The sequence below is a fragment of the Ursus americanus genome, chromosome 4 (genome assembly GCF_024610735.1).
Source record: "Ursus americanus isolate L20-20 chromosome 4, mUrsAme1.1.p, whole genome shotgun sequence".
NCBI classification, from domain to species: Eukaryota; Metazoa; Chordata; class Mammalia; order Carnivora; family Ursidae; genus Ursus; species Ursus americanus.
The window spans coordinates 37,545,259-37,567,185 of NC_142130.1; the positions used below are offsets into that span (position 1 = coordinate 37,545,259).

General features: G+C 34.8%; 1 protein-coding gene across 2 annotated transcripts in view; it reads left to right on the forward strand.

Moving 5' to 3' along the window:
• The window catches only part of GSK3B (glycogen synthase kinase 3 beta), a 201,072-nt gene that overhangs the window by 47,266 nt on the left and 131,879 nt on the right, over positions 1-21,927 (forward strand). For both annotated transcript variants that reach the window (XM_045785098.2, XM_045785101.2), the window contains exon 2: positions 10,033-10,226. In XM_045785098.2, coding sequence (XP_045641054.1) covers positions 10,033-10,226 — 194 coding nt within the window. The remainder of the gene's footprint in view (positions 1-10,032; positions 10,227-21,927) is intronic.

Consider the following 21,927-nt stretch of genomic DNA (forward strand, 5'->3'; position numbering starts at 1 on the left):
TAAGATTTGAGGGAAAAAAAAGGTGGAGTAACCTAGGATGTTGCCTGAGGTGGATTTAACTGGCAGAAGAATAATGCAAGTTTAAGGGAGGAGAGAACATAACAATTTGAAGACTGGGGAGAGAAGATAATAAGAAAGGGTGGTGGGTTAGACATCCTTGTATTGGTCAATTGCTGGTCCTGGTTATCTTTGGAAGCTGTTCAGAACTGGGTGTGAGGAACAGTGCGCTACTTTGGTGTTTATATAGGCATATATTTCAGAGTTAGTTTTTTGTGATGTGGGACAGCAACCACCACCCAAATATTATATACATTTGGAGTATTTTTATTTATTTTTATTTTAAAATTATTTTATTATTTATTTTTTAAAAGATTTTTAATTTATTTGAGATAGAGAGCATGCAAGCAGGAGTGGGGAAGCAGAGGGAGAGGGAGAAGCAAACTCCCCGCTGAGCAGGGAGCCTGATGCAGGGCTCTATCCCAGGACCTCAAGATCATGACCTAAGCCGAAGGCAGAGTATTAACTGACTGAACCACCCAGGCGCCCCATTTGGAGTATTTTTAAAAAAAGTAAATCCAGTTCTTCCTCCTCCTCATCTTCCTCCTCCTCCTCTTTTCCTCCCTACTCCCCCTTTCCTCCTCCTCCTCCTTCAACAAATATGCTCTATTATCTTTAAACTTTTGAGAAGTAAAATAATGTAGGTTAGCCAGATCAACAGGAGATTCCTAAAACTGTGTGATGTAGAGAGATTTAGTCTTCATATTCCTTTTTTGTTTATTGATTAGAAAAATCCTGCTTCCCTGCTTTTTCAGTTCCCAATATTTCCTATTTAGAGTAAACCAGGCCAGATAAATAAATAAAAGCAGGGAACATTCCTTGTATTCCTGCAAAAGTAGAAGCTGTTGGTAACCAGTGGATTATTACTTTGTATTCTGATACATCTGTTCAGGTACTTAGTTAAATGTATGCTGTCAGTTCATTGATTTGATTTTCCTCAGAATTCCAGCTCTTCTTTTACTCATTTTAAATTATTTGTCTCATGGAGCCTTATATCTCAGGCAAAATGAGGCAGTTTTATAGTATAAGATATTTTTGCAGTACATATTAAAAGGTGTGAGGACATTTACTTAAAATGTGTGGTTATATTGGACTTATTTTTGTGAATTTATTTTGAAATAGAAATAAATGGCTTGGTTTGCTTCCATTTTTATAGGTATTGCAAAGTGTACTAAACTTGGGAACTGGTTGAACTGGGTTGTAGTTTTCAATATCATTGTATAACCTAGAGCAATTTTACTTATTTTTTGAGCTTCAGTTCTCTCTTCTCCATTTAGTATTGGTTCTCCCTCCCTCAGAAGACTATTGCTTGGATAAAGGGAGGTAATAAACTGTAAAGTGATTCACAAATATATTATTTGTGATGATGATGGACGGTGATGGTGTACGGTGATCAAGGTTGGTCCCAGGGAAAATTGTCAGATATGTGAATTTGTTTTTACATTTGCTTCTCAGTCTGTTGAATGACCCAACCCTTTTGAGAGGTGACTACAGAGTCCTCCTGTGTCATCTTAGAGGAGGAGTTAGAGGTACTTACTTTAGTGACTTTCAGACCTTTAGCAGTTTCCAAAGTATAGTGGAATCCTGTAGGAATTTGTTCACTTATAAATGAACAAATATTTTACAGCCTGTGTGCATAAGGCATAAAAAGGGGCTACAAGCAACAAACATGAGATAAACATGATTGTTGCCCTGATAGATTGAATATTGTTAAATTGTAATTGGTAAAGCATGTAGGACCTACCTAGAATAAGCAAGTCTTCAGGGAGAGAAAATAAATCCCATCCTGCCTTCTTCCTCCCTACCACTGTTTGAAATTTAACAGAAAATTTTAGATTAATAACCTCCACTTTAAAATGCATATAAAATGTATATAAATTTGTATGTTGTGCTATAGGAAAAGCAATTTGGATTTGGGGGTGGGGATAACTTTGGTGCATAGGTTCAGAGGAAAGCAAGACTGAGCGAGCTGTTGCATTGCACAGATTTGGGTTGTTGGAAGGCAATATTGAGGATGAAGGAGGTGTGTGTGGTAGGCTGAAAACAGACCTAATTCATTAGAAAAGTTGTTGAGTGATGATTTTAATATTACACTCAAAGACTAGAATAAAATATATCAGCTCTGTTAGAGCTTGTTTTCTGGCTTTCTTCTGGATTTGTCGCTGCTTAAGACTGAAGTGGATAGAAGTGTGACCACTGGATCAGTGAGTCATTGTGTTTTTTAAAGTAATTACTTGTTTCTTTTGTCTAAGCATTTGCTATTTACTCTTTGCATCCATCTATAGTATACTATTATTTTTGGTAATATGGTAAACTTCCTCATTAAGAAAACTTTAAATATTCTGCCTACTCCCTCCACCTCCAAACTGGGCAGTTTGAAATCAAACAGGTAAATATGTTTCAAACTTAAAGATTCTCTTTTTTAAAAAGATTTTATTTAAGAGAGAGAGAGTGGGTGTGGGCATGCTAGAGCACCTTGGGGAGGCAGGGAGGAGGAGAGGAAGAAGCAGACTCCCCTGAGCAGGGAGCTCTACGCGGACAACCAGGTTCAACCCTAGGTCCCGGGGGATTAAGACCTGAGCCGAAGGCAGACGCTTAACCTACTAAGCCACCCAGGTGCCCCAAAACCTAAAGATTCTAATGTAAATCCTAAAAGCTGAAGCTCAGCTCTTTACATACATGCTGCAAAAGCCTTTTAGACTTTCATGGCAAATAAACCTGTTTCTAAAATGCATCTTGATATTATTTCAAGTGAGGGCTTAAGACCAAGTGAAGTATTTATTCATTTTGGGTTTGGTTTGATTTTATTCCAATTCACTAGAGTTAGAAAAAAGGAAAAATATACTTGATTCTATTTCATGGCTCATAAGTAAAATAATATTTAAGTTCAGGCTGTTGAAAATTAGCAGGGTTCATTCTGGTTTTGGTTTGGTTTAAGGTAAAACTTGTTTTTTAAGAGACTATAAAAAATTGAGTCAATTAAAATTAGTTCAAAAGGAATATGTAAATTTGAATTAGAACTTTTAACTATCTCATAGATACTTGTGTCAGAACCTTCTGTGAAGTATTTGAAATTTTCAGTTTTGCTGAAAATAGAAAAGTTGATTTTAGGACCCCAGCTCCTGTGTATTGTTTTTATGGCATGGTCTCAAAGCAAAGTAATGTAGTAGGGTATAGGTTTTAAACAGTTCTGAATCCTGTGGGTGCAACTTGTTGAAGGGAGTTACCTTGGGTAAATTATCAAAACTTTTTGGACACTTTAGTTTCTTCCATTTGTTAAATGATCATCATGAGTATGTCACAAGGTTATTGTAGGGATTAAATGGTATTATGGTGGTTGAAACTGCATTAAGAATTAGGGGGGTAGATGGGGTGCCTGAATGGCACAGTCACTTATGCCTCTGACTCTTGGTTCAGCTCAGGTCATGATCTCCAGTTCGTGAGATCTGTCCCTGTCCATCTCTGCACTCAATGTGGAGTATGCTTGAAATTCTCTCTCCCTCTCCCTGCTCCTCCCGCTTGTGCTCTCTCTCTCTGTCTTTCTCTTGCAAATAAATAACTATTTTAAAAGAAAGAATTACTGGGGATGGTTATTAAAAATGCAGTTTTCTGAGCGCCACTGCACACCTGGTGAGTCTCTCTGGCAGTGAAATTCTTCATTTTCAGTAAACTTTCCCAGGTGATTCTTGTCTGCTGTGTGTGGTTCTTACAAACTGTAAAACAGTACTCAGAGAATGTACTTACATGTAGGGGTGTCCGGGTGGTTCAGTCAGTTGAGCATCTGACTCTTGATTTTGGCTTGGGTCATGATCTCAGGGTGGTGGTATCAAGCCCAGGGTTGGGCTCTGTGCCCAGTCGGGAGTCTGCCTGAGATTCTCTCTCTCCTTCCCCCTCTGCCCCTCCCCCTACTCACACATGTGCGCCCACCCTCCCAAATAAATAAATAAATCTTAAAAAAAATATGTTCTTACTTATAAATTGATGTACATTGAACTTCAGACCTCAGAGGTGTTCCCTATCCCTGAAGGTGAACTTCAGATCTCAGAGTTCTTATCCATTGCTGCATATTGATGCTTCAAAGAAACCAAAATTATTTGGAAAATTGTTATGAAACATACTAATTCTCCTACCTTTAAGTGTGGCAAATTAGGTCATTTGTTTTGGCTGCATGTTGTCACTATATTTCCAGTAAGCACTCCATTCTATTTTACTACTGGTAAAGCCATTCTATATACCTTATCCCTGGGGATTTGTAACTGATCAATGGCAAGCATAAGAAAAAGTAAACACACTGCTTAATGTTTAGCATGAAATAGTTCCCAAATCCTAACAATTGTGCTTGAGTAATTCTACATAAATTCAACAGTAAACTATTGCCGAGCACCTGCATTGTGCTGAACCCTGTGCTAATAAGCACTAGGGAAATGTAAATGATTCAGATAATGTTTGGCTTTCCTAAGAGCTCCTTAGTCAAGTGAGGGGCTCAGACTCTTAATAATTATAGAACGTTGTGATAAGCACTGTAGTAGGGCATGTGCCAAGTGTTGAAAGAGCATAACAGGGCAAAAGAATGTTTTTTTTTTCCTATTTCCGTGGCCAATAATCAAAGTTCAGAGAAACTATAATTTATTGAGCTTCTCTGTGGGACACGCACTTAAAAAAATGCTCAACTTTTGTTATTTAATCATTACAACATGCCCTATGAAGTAGCAGCTATCTCCATTTTATAGATATTAAGTAGTAGAATATGTGATTCAAACTTTGATAAGACTTCAGAGCCCATATGATATCATTATGCCTCTAGCACAAAAACTTGACTTTTCCCTGCCTCTCCTTTTGTTTACTCTTCCACCCCCAAAGGAAATTTATTAATTCTTTGTTTTATTTTTCCCAGTCCTTTACATAGAATCATGTAGAGATGAATGGTGTCTAAGGGGAAAGTCTCTGCCGGAAAGATTTTTATCATATCAAGGTTTCATAGAAATTGCCTTAAACTATTTATCCTGCTGTTGATCATTGGGGTTGATTTGGCTGATTGAGCTGCTTGATTGGCATTCCTTTCTTTCATCCGTCTTGCTCCATGGTTGTGAGCAGATGCACTCTGGGTAGAACTTCCGGGTCATAGAGTAGAGTCCCTATTGTTTTTTTTTAATTTGTCCAACTCTCATTCTGTGGACCTCAGTTCCTTTTTATATGTTATGATTTTGCTTATTTTTATGTTGTTTTCATGTTTTTAAACTGTCTTGTTTATTTTGGGGAGAACATCTTGCCTTACTAGATATTCCTTAGCCAGTTACTTTAGAGTATTTGAACTTTGATATCAAAAGAAAATTTGACAGTAGTCAGTGTTTCCCCTTCAGACAGTCTTAATCATGCTTCAAAATGAGGTTCTTTTTGATTCTTTTGAGTAATTTATATATTTCTTAATAGAGTATTTGCCGTGGTGTTGTTAAATATAAGTTAAATTAGCTCTTTAAGATAGAGAAACAATAGGCAGTGCGTTTACCCTACTAATGCTGTTGTTTAGATAAAAAACAGCAACAAAAAACTTCTTAGCAATATTTCGTATCTTCCTTACAGTCACAGTGGTGTGCTAGTTTCTCTGTGCTTTTGTTGCAAACTTTTTACTTTCTGTTATTTCTAAATGGAGTGGTTATTCTTGAGTTAAAGGAGGATTTTTAGACAGTCATTATTGACTTTGTTCAGTTTGTGTCAGTAGTCTGGCTTATTAACAACTCTACGAGCCTCAGAGTTAAAAAGTGTTGTAGTTGTTGCTTAGTGTAACATTTGTTCCTCTCAAGGTGAATTGGTTTGAGGAGTGACTTCAGAAGACTTAAAAGATGTAACCACAAGGTGTTGCTTACAAGGTACAAACCTGTGTTTGAGAGATTGGGTACTAGCTCACACATACTATTTTAGGATATGCCTAAGGCTTTTAAAAAATTATATTCTGTATTTAGCACCTTCAATAGAAAATGGTTATTCTGTTGCATATCATCTTTCTATTGCTTTATAAGGAGTCTATTGTTTATATATTTAAGATTTAATTCTATTTTCTAATTATAATAGGAAATTTATATTCCCTGAGTGAATTTTAATTGTAATGGAGGATCCCAGGAGTCCTCCGGTAGGAGGCAGGGCCTCCTGGAGCTGAGCTGTTTCCACTGTTCTGTTGTACCTGCAAGACAGTGGCGTTTTTTAGGAGACAGTTTTGTTGTAATTGGTATAAGACTCACTATATCATGTGTTCTGGGAAATTTAGTATTGGGCAGAGTGGTAATTTTTTTTTTTTTTTAATGAGGCAGATTTGTTATTTCCAGCTTTTCATGAGGATTTTGGCCTGTTGGGAGCAGTGCTTATAATGCTCTCTTGCTAAGATCCAAAATTACAGTTTCTAGTAGCAGATGTTAAATTGTTTGAACATCACAGAATCGATTATTTTACATTTTTGTTTTCCCTATGCTTTTGCTTTGGGATAAGTTTCAAAATCTAAGGTTACCAAAGTATTTTTGGAAATAGCTCTTTAGTTATTAATAAGTGAATGATTGAGGCCTGAAAACTATAACAGATTATCATTTATTCTCTTATTTCTTACTGCTTTGGGGCTGATTTTTTTACATTATATTTTCAGAAACATATGCTTCGTGGGGGGGGCAATAGTATGTGAAGTGTTTCAGCTGTATTAGGAATATTGTAAAATATAGCAGAGGCAGTATGAGGCAAACGAGTTCTTGCTACTTAAAACTATGATAGTGAGTAAGTTAAACTCTTAGTTTTAATTTCTGTATTTGCGTAGTAATGTAATAATGTCTTCTGCATTTATTATGAGAGTAGATGAAACAGTGAATTGGATGGTTCTTTATACAGCGAAATTTTATACAGCTGTTTTATTGCTAAATCGGCAAATTACAATGCCAATTGGTGACATGCTTTTCCTTGGCACACTAGCTGCTGACTATCCCATGTGCTAATATTCATGCCAAGTCATCCCCAGTGTTATCTTGCCATTCTTTACAGCTCTGCTATTTCAGATCTGTGATGAAGCAGTCTGAAGAGCTTGATAATTTCTGAATAAAAATTCCAGAATGCTTGAGGTAGAAAGCCTGAGAACCATTGTTCTTAGTATACTTAGGGATTTCATATTAGTAGGGAATATAGCCTGTAAGAGTTCTTAGCAGTTTCTGAACTGCTCAAAAGAGAATGGAATAAATCTTTAATTTCTGCTAAGTCAGTAAGTATACTTTTTTTACTAAATGTACATGAGGGTGAAAGGATTGGTCCTTGTCCACATCCATTCGCAATTTAAAATTAAGAGGCCTTAAGAGTGTCTTCTAGTGATAGCATCTGTAGAATCTGTTTATCTTATTACCCCGCTTTAATATTTTTGCAGAATTTTTTCATTTATGCATTATAATTTATGTGTGAGAAAAAGCATAATTAGATGTTAGATGTTGCCTGGGCTTAGTAGTTGAGGTTGAAGAGATTTTAAGTCTCAGGGTTTTTTCTGATGGATACCTTTCATAGCTGGTTCTTGAAGTCCTGTTTCTGAAATGCTATGGTTTCTTTAGAAATGCAACCTGAGAAGACAAGTGGGGGAAAGTCATTACACATGCTTATGTTGTTTTAAGTTCTCTTATAGAGTCAAGTACAAAGCTGTGGCTACTGTTTTCTTTGTTGAAATATGGTTATACAGTAGAAAAGCATAATTTTTGTTTATACCTCAGCTTTTGTTTCTATTAAAATTGTGGAATACAACAGCCATTCTTAAAATCTGTTTATTTATTTTAATTAAAAAATAATGATGCTCTGTTTTGTGAATTAGACCGATGAGATTTTATAAGCAACTTGTCCAGGGGAATTATTAATAATTCTTGAAATATGTACTTTTTGGTGATATGGTTTTGACTTGGATGATCTAGGGAAGAGTCAGACTGTTGAAATCAATTCTGTTTTTTATTTTCTTTGGGCACTTGGATGATAAGAAAATGTATTCAATACCTTGGATTTTATTCTTTCTGAATCCAACCTTCCTAGATCTCTTCATTTAGAGTTTTAGTTCAGAAAACTGATTCTGTCTTTAGAGGAATGTTACAATACAAGTAGAGATAGGTTTATTTTATAAATGAAGAAGAAAATAACTTATAGTAAGGTTTATAGTCAACCTGAAAGGTTGTAGTTAACATTAACATGTTCAGAAATGAAAGTAATATGGAATATTTGGGGAGTTGAGCATGATGATTTAGAACTGAGATTCGATTAAACTAGGTTTTGCAAATATATTTGAGATTTATCTTACTAGGAAGTGAAATGTGAAGGGATCATTTGAAAACATCGAGAACTGCTATATATGTGTGGGCTTCTGCTGGGATTTGCATGCATTTCAAGTACATATAATAGTGTTATGAAAAAAATGGTGTTGATAAGATTAGAATTATCTTTCTACAAGTGGTGTTGGATTTGTGCTGTCATACCTGTTGGGTGTTATACCTTGGAACCAAAAACATACATATTTAAGGTAGTTAACCATGCTATAATATATAATATAGACTGCTGGTAATTCACCTAGCTCTTAAGTAGGAATCCTTCATTGCTTTTGTGTCTGTCATGAAGTCTGCCTTATAAGCAGTAGAATTAATCAGTCACAGGTATTGCTTATTGGTTTTTGTCTATATTAGTACCTCTGTGAACGAAAATAGCTATACACATTGGGTAAATATGTCAGTAACATTTGGACATTCATTTATCTGGTAATTTTATATTGGGGAAAAACTCAAACCATTGGAAAATGAGATTATTATATTTTTCATTCTTTTATATGTGAGTTACAAATGAATACTTCATAATCTAGGCTTGGTATCTAGAGCTAAAAACTACATTATTTTTTCTTATATTAGGTTAGTATGAATTCAGTTAGCATCATAAAAATGATAAAATTGAAGAGTCAAGAGGGAAAAAAAGGGAAAAATGCAGTTTAGTCAGTGAGCCTAAGGACTTATACTGAAAATTGGTTTTAGATTTCTCAGGGAAGAGAGAAGCACAAATCATCATTGCTACTGCACAATGATTGTACTCACTAGAACCTGTATGTATTCTGAAATCACTGAAAGAACAATTTAAAGTTCTTTAGAGTCAGGTTCTAGGTAGCGTAGTATGGTTTAGAATAGTTTAAGAATTTGGAGAACAAGGTGACTGTGAACCCTGCCTAGTCAAGTAGGTTCTTGAGCTTGAATTGAGGAGTCTTTGGATTGTTACTGGGAGGGGAGGGAAGGTACAGAAGGTAAGGCAAGAGCCATTGAGTGGACAGAGACCAGAGAATGTCAGTGAGCTACTTATGAATGAGGTTCAATTCAGAATGGATTTGGTTTTTCTTTTGTGTTTTACAACTCTTACCCCCAGTTCACACTCCATATTCCTTTTCCCCGTCTGACCTTTCTCTGAGAGGTATTCTGTTTTCTTAAAAAGAAATAATATGGCAGAGAAGCAAAAACTCAAAGCCTTCGCTTCCTAAAGGCAGAGTGGTCTGAATAGAGTCAACATATTTAGATATTTTCAGTTGCACATACTGTATTTTCAAGTAAAATAAGGAAACCTAGGGCCTTTAGAGTTGAACGGGTAAGGATTCAAACCCTGGTGGGTCCATCGTTCAACTTTTGACTTTGAGCAAATTTAACATTCTTTCCATTAATTTTGTATGGGAACAATACTATATACCTCATGGGGTTGTTGTTTTCATTAAGTGAAGTCATATAGATAAACTAAGCATGATGCCTGGTCTACACAATGACCGAATAAATGGTGGTTAAAAAAATTAATTATAATTGAAACAAATAGTTGAAGTAATTTTATATGATAAACTAAGATGAACATTTAAAAATAATTTGTAGTTAAGAATGTAGTTTACTTTGTGTATACTTCGGCAGTTTTCTCTGTTTAATTCTTTACAGTTCTCATTTTTGTATTTCATCTTTCTTTTAGGAGACAAGGATGGCAGCAAGGTGACCACAGTGGTGGCAACTCCTGGGCAGGGTCCAGATAGGCCACAAGAAGTCAGCTATACAGACACTAAAGTGATTGGAAATGGGTCATTTGGTGTGGTATATCAAGCCAAACTTTGTGATTCAGGAGAACTGGTTGCCATCAAGAAAGTATTACAGGACAAGAGATTTAAGGTAAGACCTTTGGTATTTCATGTATTTTGTTTCTATCAATAGATGTAAATGAGTATTTTTTTCATGCATTTCTCTTTGCTTCAGATTTCATTTACTGTGCAAATTTATTATAGAGACTTTATTTTCTGTTTTGTATTTTGTAGAGATAACGTTTACTAAAGATTGTAATAGTTTTGAACCACTGCTGAGTGATATATGATTTTTAAATGTTATGAAAGTAGATTAAAATTTCTTAATTTATACTTTTAAAAAGTCACCTGATCTCATTGGTATAGGAGACCAGAGAAACACTACCTGTGGTGTTTGATCGTTTGAACAATTGACTATACTTCCTTATCTTAAAATTTCCTTTGAATCTGTGATGCAACACCATCATTTATTTTTTCGCAAATAACTCTGACTTTTCTTTGCTATTTTCTTATGTCTTCCATCCGTCTACCCCAAGAAACCAGCCATCCCCACAGTTTTCGTTTATTTTCACTTTTTATACTAGCTCTTTACGGGATCCTATGCATGAATGTTCAGAGAGTCAGGACACCTGGGCTCTAATGTAGGCTTTGCCATTAACAAGCCAAACAGCTCTGTTCCGTTTTCTACTTCTCCCACCTGTGCAACATTTTACTGAGAGTCTCCCCTGTGCTAGCAACTATGCCAAACTTGAAGGGCTATAAACATAAATGAAATGATCACTCCTCTGAAACAGCACACAGTCTACTAGCTGTGTTCTCTAGAATGTCTCAAACATTCTAAAGAGGTTTTTTTGTTTGTTTGTTTTTGTTTTAGAAAAAATATTCTTACGCCTTTTGTCTTCAGTTCTCACTCTCTCCCCTAAGTACTAGTACCCTGTTGCCAAATGCCCATTGGATCTTGATTTGTTGTCTCAAATTGGCAAGGCTTCTTATCTAAATCTGACCTGACTTAAGATCCAATGGAAATCCTTTCCTTTTGGTTCCCATTCCTTTTTGCTTTTTCCTTCTAACAATTTTGTCATTCACCTTGTCATTTAGGCTTTTCTATTCTCTCATACCTCATATCTAGTTGTTCCCATACTTCATTGATTTTTTTTCCCCTCACTGCCTTGATGATCTGTGACTTCTTTCCCTTTTTTATCACTACTATTCTAGTTAGTCCCTTGCCATCATTTGGCTTACCCACTAGTAAGACTCTGCATATCTTCTGCATATCAGCACTAGAATAACCCCACAGTGCAGTTTGGTCATATTGCTTCCCCTACACACAATTCTTCTGTGGTTCCTCATAGTCTAGAAAATAAAGCCTGCTCAATTTAGTAGTGCGTTCAGGAACTTCCACAGTCTTGCCTTAACTCCAGATACTCAGCTTTCCAAACGGTCTTTAGTGAAATATATTGGTTTTTATGGCCTCTTTGCTTTTATTTAGCTTCCTTTATCACTCCCATTCTCTTGCTAATCTAAATCTTGTGCACAAGTAAAGACCCTTGTCAGATTGCTCCTTTATAAAATTTTTCACATGATTTCAGCCAGCCTGTAGGATCTTGTTCTAAATTCCTTGAACACTTATTGTCCATAAACTAGGAAATTCCAATTTTTTTTTCATGACAAGGACTCCATTTTTATTATGTGTATCCCAGGTGCCTACACATTGAGTGTTTTTTTTGAATTAGTAGTTGATGATAGCAAATGCTTAGCAAATTTTTGTTATATGTTCAGGGATTTACTAAGATTTTTACATAAGTAGTTTTATTTGCACCTTATCATTAGTTCTGTGAGACTGGTACTGTTATTATTTGGATAAGAAAACCTACGCACAGAGATTATAAATTAACTTGCCCAGGGTCACACAGTTAGCAAGTGGAAAATTGGGCAAGTATTTGAATCCAGGCATTCTGACTCCAGAGCACTTTACTAAACATTTTATCATCACTGCATCAGAACAGTGGATTTTGTTTAGAAGGTATTTGGTTAGTTCTTCTTTTTCTTGCTCTTTTTAATTAAAATTTTTTCCTTTGGTGTGATTAGGTTATTCCTTTGAAATGCAGTTTGGTTCATTTGTTTCTGTGTGTATCCCTTCTTAGAATGTTACCCCTGTTCTTGACTTAATTAAAAAAAAATTATTTATATTTTCAGTCTGTGAAACACACTAACATGGTTCCAAACATCACAAATATACAAATGTCGTTTCCTCTCTGTTCCGTCTTGTTTCCATTCACTCCCTCTAGATAGCCAATCTCTTTATGATTTGCTTCATTTTTTTCTGAGTTGCTTTTGCACAAATGAGTAATTAAGTATAATTTTCTTGTCTTTTTAGCGTAAAAAGTAATATATTAGGGATACTCTTTTGTACTTTGTCTTTTCTCTTAACTATGATTCTTAGAAATCATTACATATCAGTTCAGAGATTTTTCTCATCCAGCTGCATAGTATTTCAGAGTTCATTCAACCGTTCTTCAATGTATGGATATTTAATTTCTTTTCAATATTTTGTAATCTGTAAGAGGGCTGCTATGAAAAACCTTTTCATATATATATTTTTAATTAGATGTGTGTCTTCAGGGTAAATTAAGAGAAGTAGACTGCTGAGTCAAAACATAAACACTTACATAGCTTTGTTTGATATTGCTAAATTCCCCTATATAAGGGTTGATCCAATCATCATTCTCTTCAGTAATATGAGTGTCTATTGCCCCCCAGTGTGGACAACATGCATTGCCTAACTTTTTCAATTTTTGTCAATCTGATAGGTGAGAAGTGGTAGCTCATTGTAGTTTTAATTTATAATCTTATTATTATGAATGTAGTTTAACATCTTTTCACCTGTTCAGGGTCCATTTTGTTTGTTTTTGTGAGTGTTTGTGAATTGTCCTTTTTTTCTTTTTTCTCTTTTTGCCCATTTTTTAAATGGGCTTTTGGCCTTTTCCTCTCAACTCTGAACAGTTTTTTATTTTGGATTTAGCCTTTATCTGTGATATATGTAGTATTTTTACTTCATGTATTCTATTTTTCTACTATATGAAAGTTTCCCACTACCCCATGCAGTCATATTTATTGTTCTTTTCTTTTATCATATCTGGATTTTAAGTTATAAGTAGAAAGTGTTTCCTTATGGAAAGCCTTTTCCCCAGGTTAAAGAGAAATTCATCCACATTTTTTTCTGGTAGTTACAAGATTTCACTTTTTACATTTAAACTCCCTGATCCATTTAAAGTTTATTCCTGTTCATGGAGTTTATTCTTATGTATGGTATGAGTTTTTGATCTAATTTTATCCTAACTCATTAACCAGTTAGTTGCTCATTATAGTTATTAAAAGGTCTGTCTTTGCTCCAGTGACTTGTGGTGGTATTGTTATTATATGCTAAATTTCCACATGTACTTGGTCTATTTCTGGACTTTCTGTTCCACTAGGTCATTTGCATATTCCTATGTCATTATACCACCCTGTTTTAATTATAGAGCTTTATCGTATGTTTTAATGTCTCTTCGAGCTAGTGTACCCTTGTAGCCTTCCTTTTTTGTGTTTTCTAGCTATTCTTGAATGTTTGTTTTTCCATATGAACTTTGGCATCACTTTCACTAATTCCATAAAATAGCTTTTTGATATTTTTAATTGAAATATCATTAATTTATAAATTAATTTAGGGAGAACTATTTGTGATGTTGAATTATCCAGGAATAAGAGATATCTTTCTGTTTGTTCAAGTTTACTTTTGTGTCTTTCAGAAGTATTATTATATAGGCTTTTGACATTTCTAGTTAAGTTTATTCCTAAATATTTATTGCTTTTGTTGTGATTGTATGGTTTTGTTTTTGTTTTTATTTTTTTTCTTCTACATGCTAAAAAGTGGTAAGTTCAGTTCTTTCCACTGTATCACTTTCCTTTGTGAAACTTAAGTATTCTTTGTTCTCCTTGCTGAATGTTAACTATTTCCAAAAAAAAATAAAATTTGATATATTGGCCAATTCATTTTTCTTATTATCATAAAATAGTAGGAATTTTTATGACAACTTAAAATTCTGTAGTTTCACTTTTGTGATTTACATAGCTGCTGCCTAGGATCACATTAAATAATTATGTATTTCCAAAAAAGGTTGAAATAGGTTCTTCTCCTTCCCCAAAGAAATCGTCCTGCTGAACCTGCTAATATCAATGAGAGACAGTTTGTTTTGGTGAAAAAATGAGAGAGAAAATGGTCAGAGACAAAAAGAAAACCAAGAGTAATTATCCTTGCATACTAGTCACATAAACTATATCTAAGACACTGAGCTTTTCTATTAGGAATTTTTGGTATAATAAGCTTCATTTCAGTAGTGTTGTACGTATGATTTGAATGCTTTTTTTTCTTCTGTGAGCCATCATACCATGGCAAATTACTTAAACAGAAATTAAATTACTTCACTTGACTGGTTTGGAAGTGCTTGTGATAGAAAATGCTTTTGTGGTTTTGTAGGGGTAAAGTCCAGCTAGGTACCTTATGTAGGAGACCTTGATGTTAGAGCAGGGAGAAGATTAATCAGATTAGTCCCCAAAACTATTGACAGTTGTTGAGACTGGCTTTTCCAATCTGAAAATCGGTAAGTTGCATTTTTAATTAATTAGTGATCTTAGCCTCATTAACTATTAATTTCAGTTCTCTTTTGAACTGAGTCATAGGTTTCAGGTCTCCTGCTTGGTTTCACTTGTTCTGTGGTTAGGATATGGGGGTGGAGATGTGAAGTGTAACTGTCACCTATTGTGAATAGAGAGTGAATAGGGCCCTACTTTTAATATATACCATTTTCGAGAACGAGGAGAGAGAATGCCTGGTTTTGATCCTTGGGGTTATTATTATTCTCTGCATGGATATTGTGGAGACAGCATAGAAGAAAGAAGACCTTGGTTGTTCACTATTAGTAGTTTTGTAAGCTAGAGCATATTCATTAACTTTATGAGCCTCAGTTTTAGCATCTGTAAAATGAGGATGCTACTACTACAGCAATGCCCCAGCCACTGTTTGGCACAGAAAAGAACTCAATAAATATTGTGTTCCCTTTTTTTCTCCAATGTTGTGTGAATCAAATGAAACAACGTATTATGAGAACATTTTCTGAATTTTGAAACTCCTCGTAACTAAATTCTGGTTTTGCTTTTAGGCATCTGAATTACTGCAAATGGCTATTCACTTTGGATTTTTACCTGTTTTACTTAGTCTTAAATTTGGTAATCTTTTTTTTTTTTTTTATGTTTTTTTCTTTTTTAAAGAGGGATGGGGGAGTGGCAGAGGGAGAGGGAGGATCCTAAGCAGGCTTCATGCACAGCTCAGAGCCTGACGTGGGGCTCGATCTCACAACCCTGAGATCATGACCTGAGCTGAAATCAAGAGTCAGACACTTAACTGGCTGAGCCCCCCCCAGGTGTCCCTAAATTTGATAATCTTATTTTGAGGCACCTAATTGTTTATATTTATATAACTATTTTAAGTCATTTGTGGAAAATCTGTTTCCTGATAAAACTGGCAAACAACTTGAAAAGAAATAGTAATCTTTATTTATGCCATATGGAGTTATGTTCTTTGGGTCATAGAAACTTGTTATCAAGAGAAGCTAAAAACCAAGTCTTAGCCTCTGTGGAGGAGAGAGGGAAGGACAGTAGGTAGGAAAGATTTTATACTGCTATGCAACTCTAAGAAGGTTAAAGCAAAACCAATGAGGAAGTCTCAACCTGAGGTTGAATCATCAGAAGAGTACAGTGTCTCCTGGGAAAAGGTCTCCATTAAATATGTCTGCCATGCTTAGTCATTTTCTGGAACAGTTCATGGGAAGCTTGGCATGGCTTGGACAGAGGAATGGCTTGGAGAGCTCAGCAGCTGGGGTTGTGGGTTAATGATGCTCCTTGCAGTGGGAGATCTGAGAGGCACATTTTCATAATTACTAAACCAAGCCTTATAGGGATAGAGACCCTTTTATGCTACTTTCCCTAGTGTGTAGGTACTGACTAGTAAAATATTTTTTTAATTGAATTGAATTTTTAGAGCTTGTACAAAGGTTGCTGGGGAAGAGTTCTGTTGATTTTTCTTTTAAAATTATATATATTTTTATTGTATCTATTATTCCAGAGACACAAAAAATGGAGGTGTGATATTTGTGGTCTTAAATGTCCTTTTTCTGGCTTTCAGTGGCTTGAGTGAATGAGAAATAAAGCTTAATATAAGGCAGCCAGAGTAATTAGGCAAAAAAAAAAAAAAAAAGGAAAGAAAGAAAAAAGGAAAGGCATCCAAGTTGGAAAGGAAGAAGTACAACTGTCACTATTTGCAGATGACATGATATTATATATATAGAAACCCTAAAGACTCAATCAAAAAAACTTTTAGAACAAATGAATTCAGTGAACTTGCAGGATACACAAATCAGTACACAAAAATCTCTTGCATGTCTATACACTACTAATGAACTATGAGAAAGAGAAATGAAGAAAGCAGTCTCATTTACAGTTGCATTAAATCCTAGGAATAAATTTAACCACAAGGTGAAAGACTCAATATTGAAAATTATAAGATAATTATGAAAGAAATTAAAGAAGACACAAATAAATGGAATGATAATCTGTGCTCATGAATTGGAAGAAATCAATTTTGTTAAAATGTACATATCACCTGAGGTAATCTACAAATTTCATGCAATCCCTATAAAAATTTCAGTGGTATTTAAAAAAAAAAGATTGATTTGAGAGTGAGCACGAGCAGGGGAAGGGGCAGACAGAGAGGGAGAGAAAGGGAGAAAATCCCAAGCAGACTCTGTGCTGAGCACAAAGCCTGATGCGGGGCTTGATCTCATGACTCCCGAGATCACAGCCTGAGCCAAAACAAAGAGTCGGATGCTTAACTGACTGAGCCATCCAGATGCCCCTGCTATTTTTCAAAGAAATAGAGCAAATAATCCTCAAATTTGTATGGAACCACGAAAAACCCTGAATAGCCAAAGCAATCTTGAGAAAGAAGAACAAAGCTGAAGACATCCTACTCCCTGGTTTCAAATTCTACTACAGAGCTGTAGTAATCAAAACAGTATGGTATTGGCATAAAAAAAAAGATACATAGTTCAATGGAACAGAATAGAGAGAGCCCAGAAATTATGCATATGTGGTTAATTAATCTATGACAGAGGAGCTGAGAATATACAATGGGAGAAAAAAAGGATAGTCTCTTCAATAAATGGTGTTGAGGAAACTGGAGAGCTGCATGCAAAAGAATGGAACGGGATCACTGTCTTACACCAAACACAAAAATTAACTTAAAATGAATTAAAGACCTTAACATAAGGCCTGAAACCATAAAACTTCTAGAAGAAAACATAGTAAACTCCTTGACATAGGTCTTGGCAATAGGTTTTTGAGTCTGACACCAAAAGTAAAAGTGAACTAAAGCAAAAATAAATAAGTAGGACTACATCATACTTAAAAAGCTTTTGCAGAGCAAAGGAAAGGATCAACAAAATGAAAAGGCAACCTACTGAATGGGAGAAATGCACTGAATAATATCCCATTGTATCCATGTACTGCAGTTTGTTCATTCATTCACCTATTGAAGGACATCTTGGTTTTGGCAGTTATGAATAAAGCTGCTGTAAATATTCATTTGCAGGTTTTTGTGTGGATATAAGTTTTCAGTTCATTTGGATAAATACCACGTAGCACAATTGCTGGATTGTATGATAAGAGTTTGTTTAGTTTTGCAATAAATTGCCAAGCTATCCTCCAAAGTGACTGTACAGAATGATTTTATATTTCCAGCCAGCAGTGAAAGAGATTTTCTATTGCACCACATCCTCATCGGCCTTTGGTGTTGCCTGTGTTTTAAATTTTAGCCATCCTAATAGGAAAGCAGTAGTATCTCATTTTAATTTGCAGTTCTCTGATGATATATGATGTTGAACATCTTCTCATATACTTGTTATCTGTGTAACTTCTTTGATGAGGTGTCTAGTCAAGTCTTTGCTCATTTTTAATGGTTGCTTGTTTTCTTACTGTTGAGTTTTAAAAGTTCTTCATATATTTTAGATAACAGTGCTTTCTCAGATATGTGTTTTGCAGACATTTCTTTCAGTCTTTGACTTGTCTTTTCATTAGTAGAAGTTTAAATTTTAATCAGAAGTCCAATTTGTCAATTTTTTCTTTCATAGATTATGCTTTTGGTGTTGTATCTAAAAAGTCACTGCCAAACCCAAGGAGACCTAAATTGTCTTCTATGTTGTCTTCTGTGTTTTGTAGTTTTGCCTTTCTATGATCTATTTTAAATTAATATTTGTGATAAGTATAAAATCTGTGATTACATTCATTTCTTTGCATGTGGCTGTCTAGTTATTCCAGCACTATGTTGAAAAGACCATCCTTTCTTCATTGAAATGCCTTTGACCCTTTGTCACAGTTCAGTTGACTATATTTGGTAGCTGTTTCTGGGCTCTATGCTTTGTTCTAGTGATCTATTTGTTTGTATATCACACTGTTTTTTGTTTTTGTTTTTGTTTTTGTTTTTACTGTAGCTTTATGTTAAGTCTTGAGTCAGTTAGAGATAGTTTCTTGATTGTTTTTCAATATTGTGTTCTCTGTTGGATGTCCACAAAGTAACTTGCTGGGATTTTGATTGGGATTGTATTGAATCTATAGATCATGTTAGGAAGAACTGACATCTTGACAATATTAAGTCCTCCTATTCATGCACATGAATATATTTGTTTATTTAGATCTTTGGTTTCTTTCCTCAGAGTTTTACGGGTTTCTTCATGTAGATCTTATACATATTTTGTTGGATTTGTATAAGTATTTCTTTTTGGAGAAGTGCTGAAGTAAATTGTATTGTGTTTTTAATTCTAAATTCCAATTGTTCATTGCTGGTGTATAAGAAAGCTTTTGACTTTTGTACCTTAAACTTGTACCTGAAATCTTGTTGTGATCACTTATTAGTTCCAGCAGGTTTTGTTGTCGATTCCTTGAGATATTTTTACATAGACAATCAGGTCATTTGTAAACAAAGATAGTTTTATTTCTTCTTTTCCAATTTATATACCCTTTATTTTCTTTTTCTGTCTTACCGTATTCTGTACAATCTTGAATGGGAGTGGTAAGAAGCCTTTTTTTGTCTTGTTCCTATTCGTAGTCAGAAAACACCTAGTTTCTTCCCATTAAGTATGTTAGCTGTAGAATTTTGTAGATGTTCTTTATCAAGTTGAGGGTGTATCCTGCTGTTGTTGGGTAAAGTTTTCTGTAAATATTTATTAAATCCAATTGATCAATAGTGTCATTCAGTTCAGCTATGTCCTTACTGATTTTCTGCTTGCTGGATCTATCAATAGCTGATAAAGGGGTGTTTAAGTCTCTAAGTATAATAATGGATTTGTCTGCTTCTCCTTATGATTCTTTTTATTTTTGCCTCAAATATCTTGATACTCTTTTGTTAGGTGCATACACATTAAGAATTGTCTTCTTTGAGAATTGATGTCTTCTTCATCATGTAATGGCCCTCTTTAACCCTGATAATGATTCTTGCTCTGCAGTCTGCTTTGCCTGAAATTAATATAACTACTCCAGCATTCTTTTGATTAGTCTTCGTATGGTTTATCATTCTCCATCCCTTTACTTTAAAAAAATTTTTTATAAAAAATATAACGTTAAACTTACCATCTTAACATTTTTTCTAGGTTTGTTGGTTTTTGGTGAACTCTTTCTCCCCCAGCTTCATTGAGGTCTAGTAGACAAACAAATTGCATATATTTAAAGGGTACAGTGTGATGATCTATGTATACATTGTGAAATGATTGCCCCAGTCAGGTTAATTAACGTATTCATCACCTCACATAGTTTTTTTGCACATGCATCTGTGGTGAAATTACCGAAGATCTACTCTCTAAGCAAATATCAAGTATATAATATAGTGTTATTAACTATAGTTACCATGTTGTATATGACATCCCCAGAATGTTGTCTTCTTTTTACTGAAGACTTTCCATTTTCTCCACTCCCCCAGCCCCTTGTAAACACCATTCTACCCTCTGTTTCTAGGAGTTCGACTCTTTCTTTCTTTCTCTTTCTTTTCTTTTTCTTTTCCTTTTTCTTTTCCTTCTCCTTTTCCTTCTCCTTTTCCTTTTCCTTCTCCTTTTCCTTTTCCTTTTCCTTTCCAGGATTCCACATGTAAGTGAGTTTGTGCTTTTATTCCCATTGGCAATCTGAAGTTTTTAAGTTCGATGTGGTCTCATTTGTCTGTTTTGCTTTTAGTTGCTTGTGCTTTTTGGTGTCCACAAAAGAAGGAAATCCTGTCACTTGTCACAACAAGGTTGAGCCTTAAGGACATAGTGTGCTAAGTGAAATAAGTCAGTCACCAAAGGTTAAGTACATTGCCAACTCCAGTGTACTGAAGCTCTTCCCCTGTGTTTGCTTATAGGATTTTTATACTTTTAGGTTTCATGTTTAGGTCTTTAACTCATTTTGAGTTAATTTTTGTGTGTGGTGGAGGTAAGGGTTCATCTTCATTCTTTTGCTTCTTGGTCCAGTTTTTCCAACACCCATATGCTTAAGAGACTGTCTTTCCCCCATTTTATAGTCTTGGCACCATTGCTGAAAATTATTTGGCCATACATGAGGGTTTATTTCTGGTTTCTTCTGTTCCAGTGGTCTATATATTTGTTTTTATGCTAGTTCCATACTGTCTTGATTACAATTGGCTTGTAGTTTGTTTTTAAATCAAGAAGTATTAGATTTTCAACTTTGTTCTTCTTTCTCAAGATTGTTTTGGCTATTTGGGGTCCCTTGAGATTCTGTATAAATTTTAGGATTTTGTTTTTCTATTACTGCAAAAAAAATGCCATTGGAATTTTGATAGGGACTACATTGAATCTCTGTATGGCTTTGGGTAGTATGGACATTTTAATGTTATTAAGTCTTCTGAGCTACAAGCATGGGATGCCTTTCCATTTATTTCTATGTTCTTTGATTTCTTTTGGCAGTGTTTTATAGTTTTCGATGTACAATCTTCTGCCTCCTTGGTTAGTTTTTCCTTAAGCACTGTATCCTTTTTGGCACTATAGTAAGTGATTACTTTCTTTTTTGACTGGTCATTGTTAGTGTATCGAAGTACAACCAGTTTTTGTCCATTTTGTATCTGAAACTTTGCTGAAATTGTGTCTTCATTGTAACAGGCTTTAAAAAAAAGTCTTTAGGGTTTTCTACATATAAGATCATCTCCTCTGTGAACAGAGATAATTTTGCATCTTTTCCAGTTTGGATGCCTTTTGTTATTTATTTTTCTCGTCTAATTGCTCTGGCTATTATTTCAAGTACTATGTTGAATAGTAGTGGCAAAAATGAGCATCCTTGCCTTGTTCCTCATTTTAAAGGAAAGCTTTCAATTTCAGTTTTTCACCAATGAATATGATGTGAAGGTGGGTTTTTCATCATATACAGCTTATTATATTGAGGCAATTTCCTTCTATTACTAGTTTGTTGAGCATTCTTATCATGAAAGAGTGTTGAGTTTTGTTAAATGCTTTTTCTGCATCAGTTGAGATGACCTTTTGGTTTTTGTCCTTTATGTTGGTAATGTGGTGTGTTTACATTCATTGATATTTGTATGTAGAACCATCCTTGCATTTCAGTTATAAACCTTTCCATTGCAAGTATAAAGTTTGGTTGTATAATCATTTGGTGTATAATCATTTCAGCGTGCTGTTGTTTGGTTTGCTGGTATTTTGTTGATGATT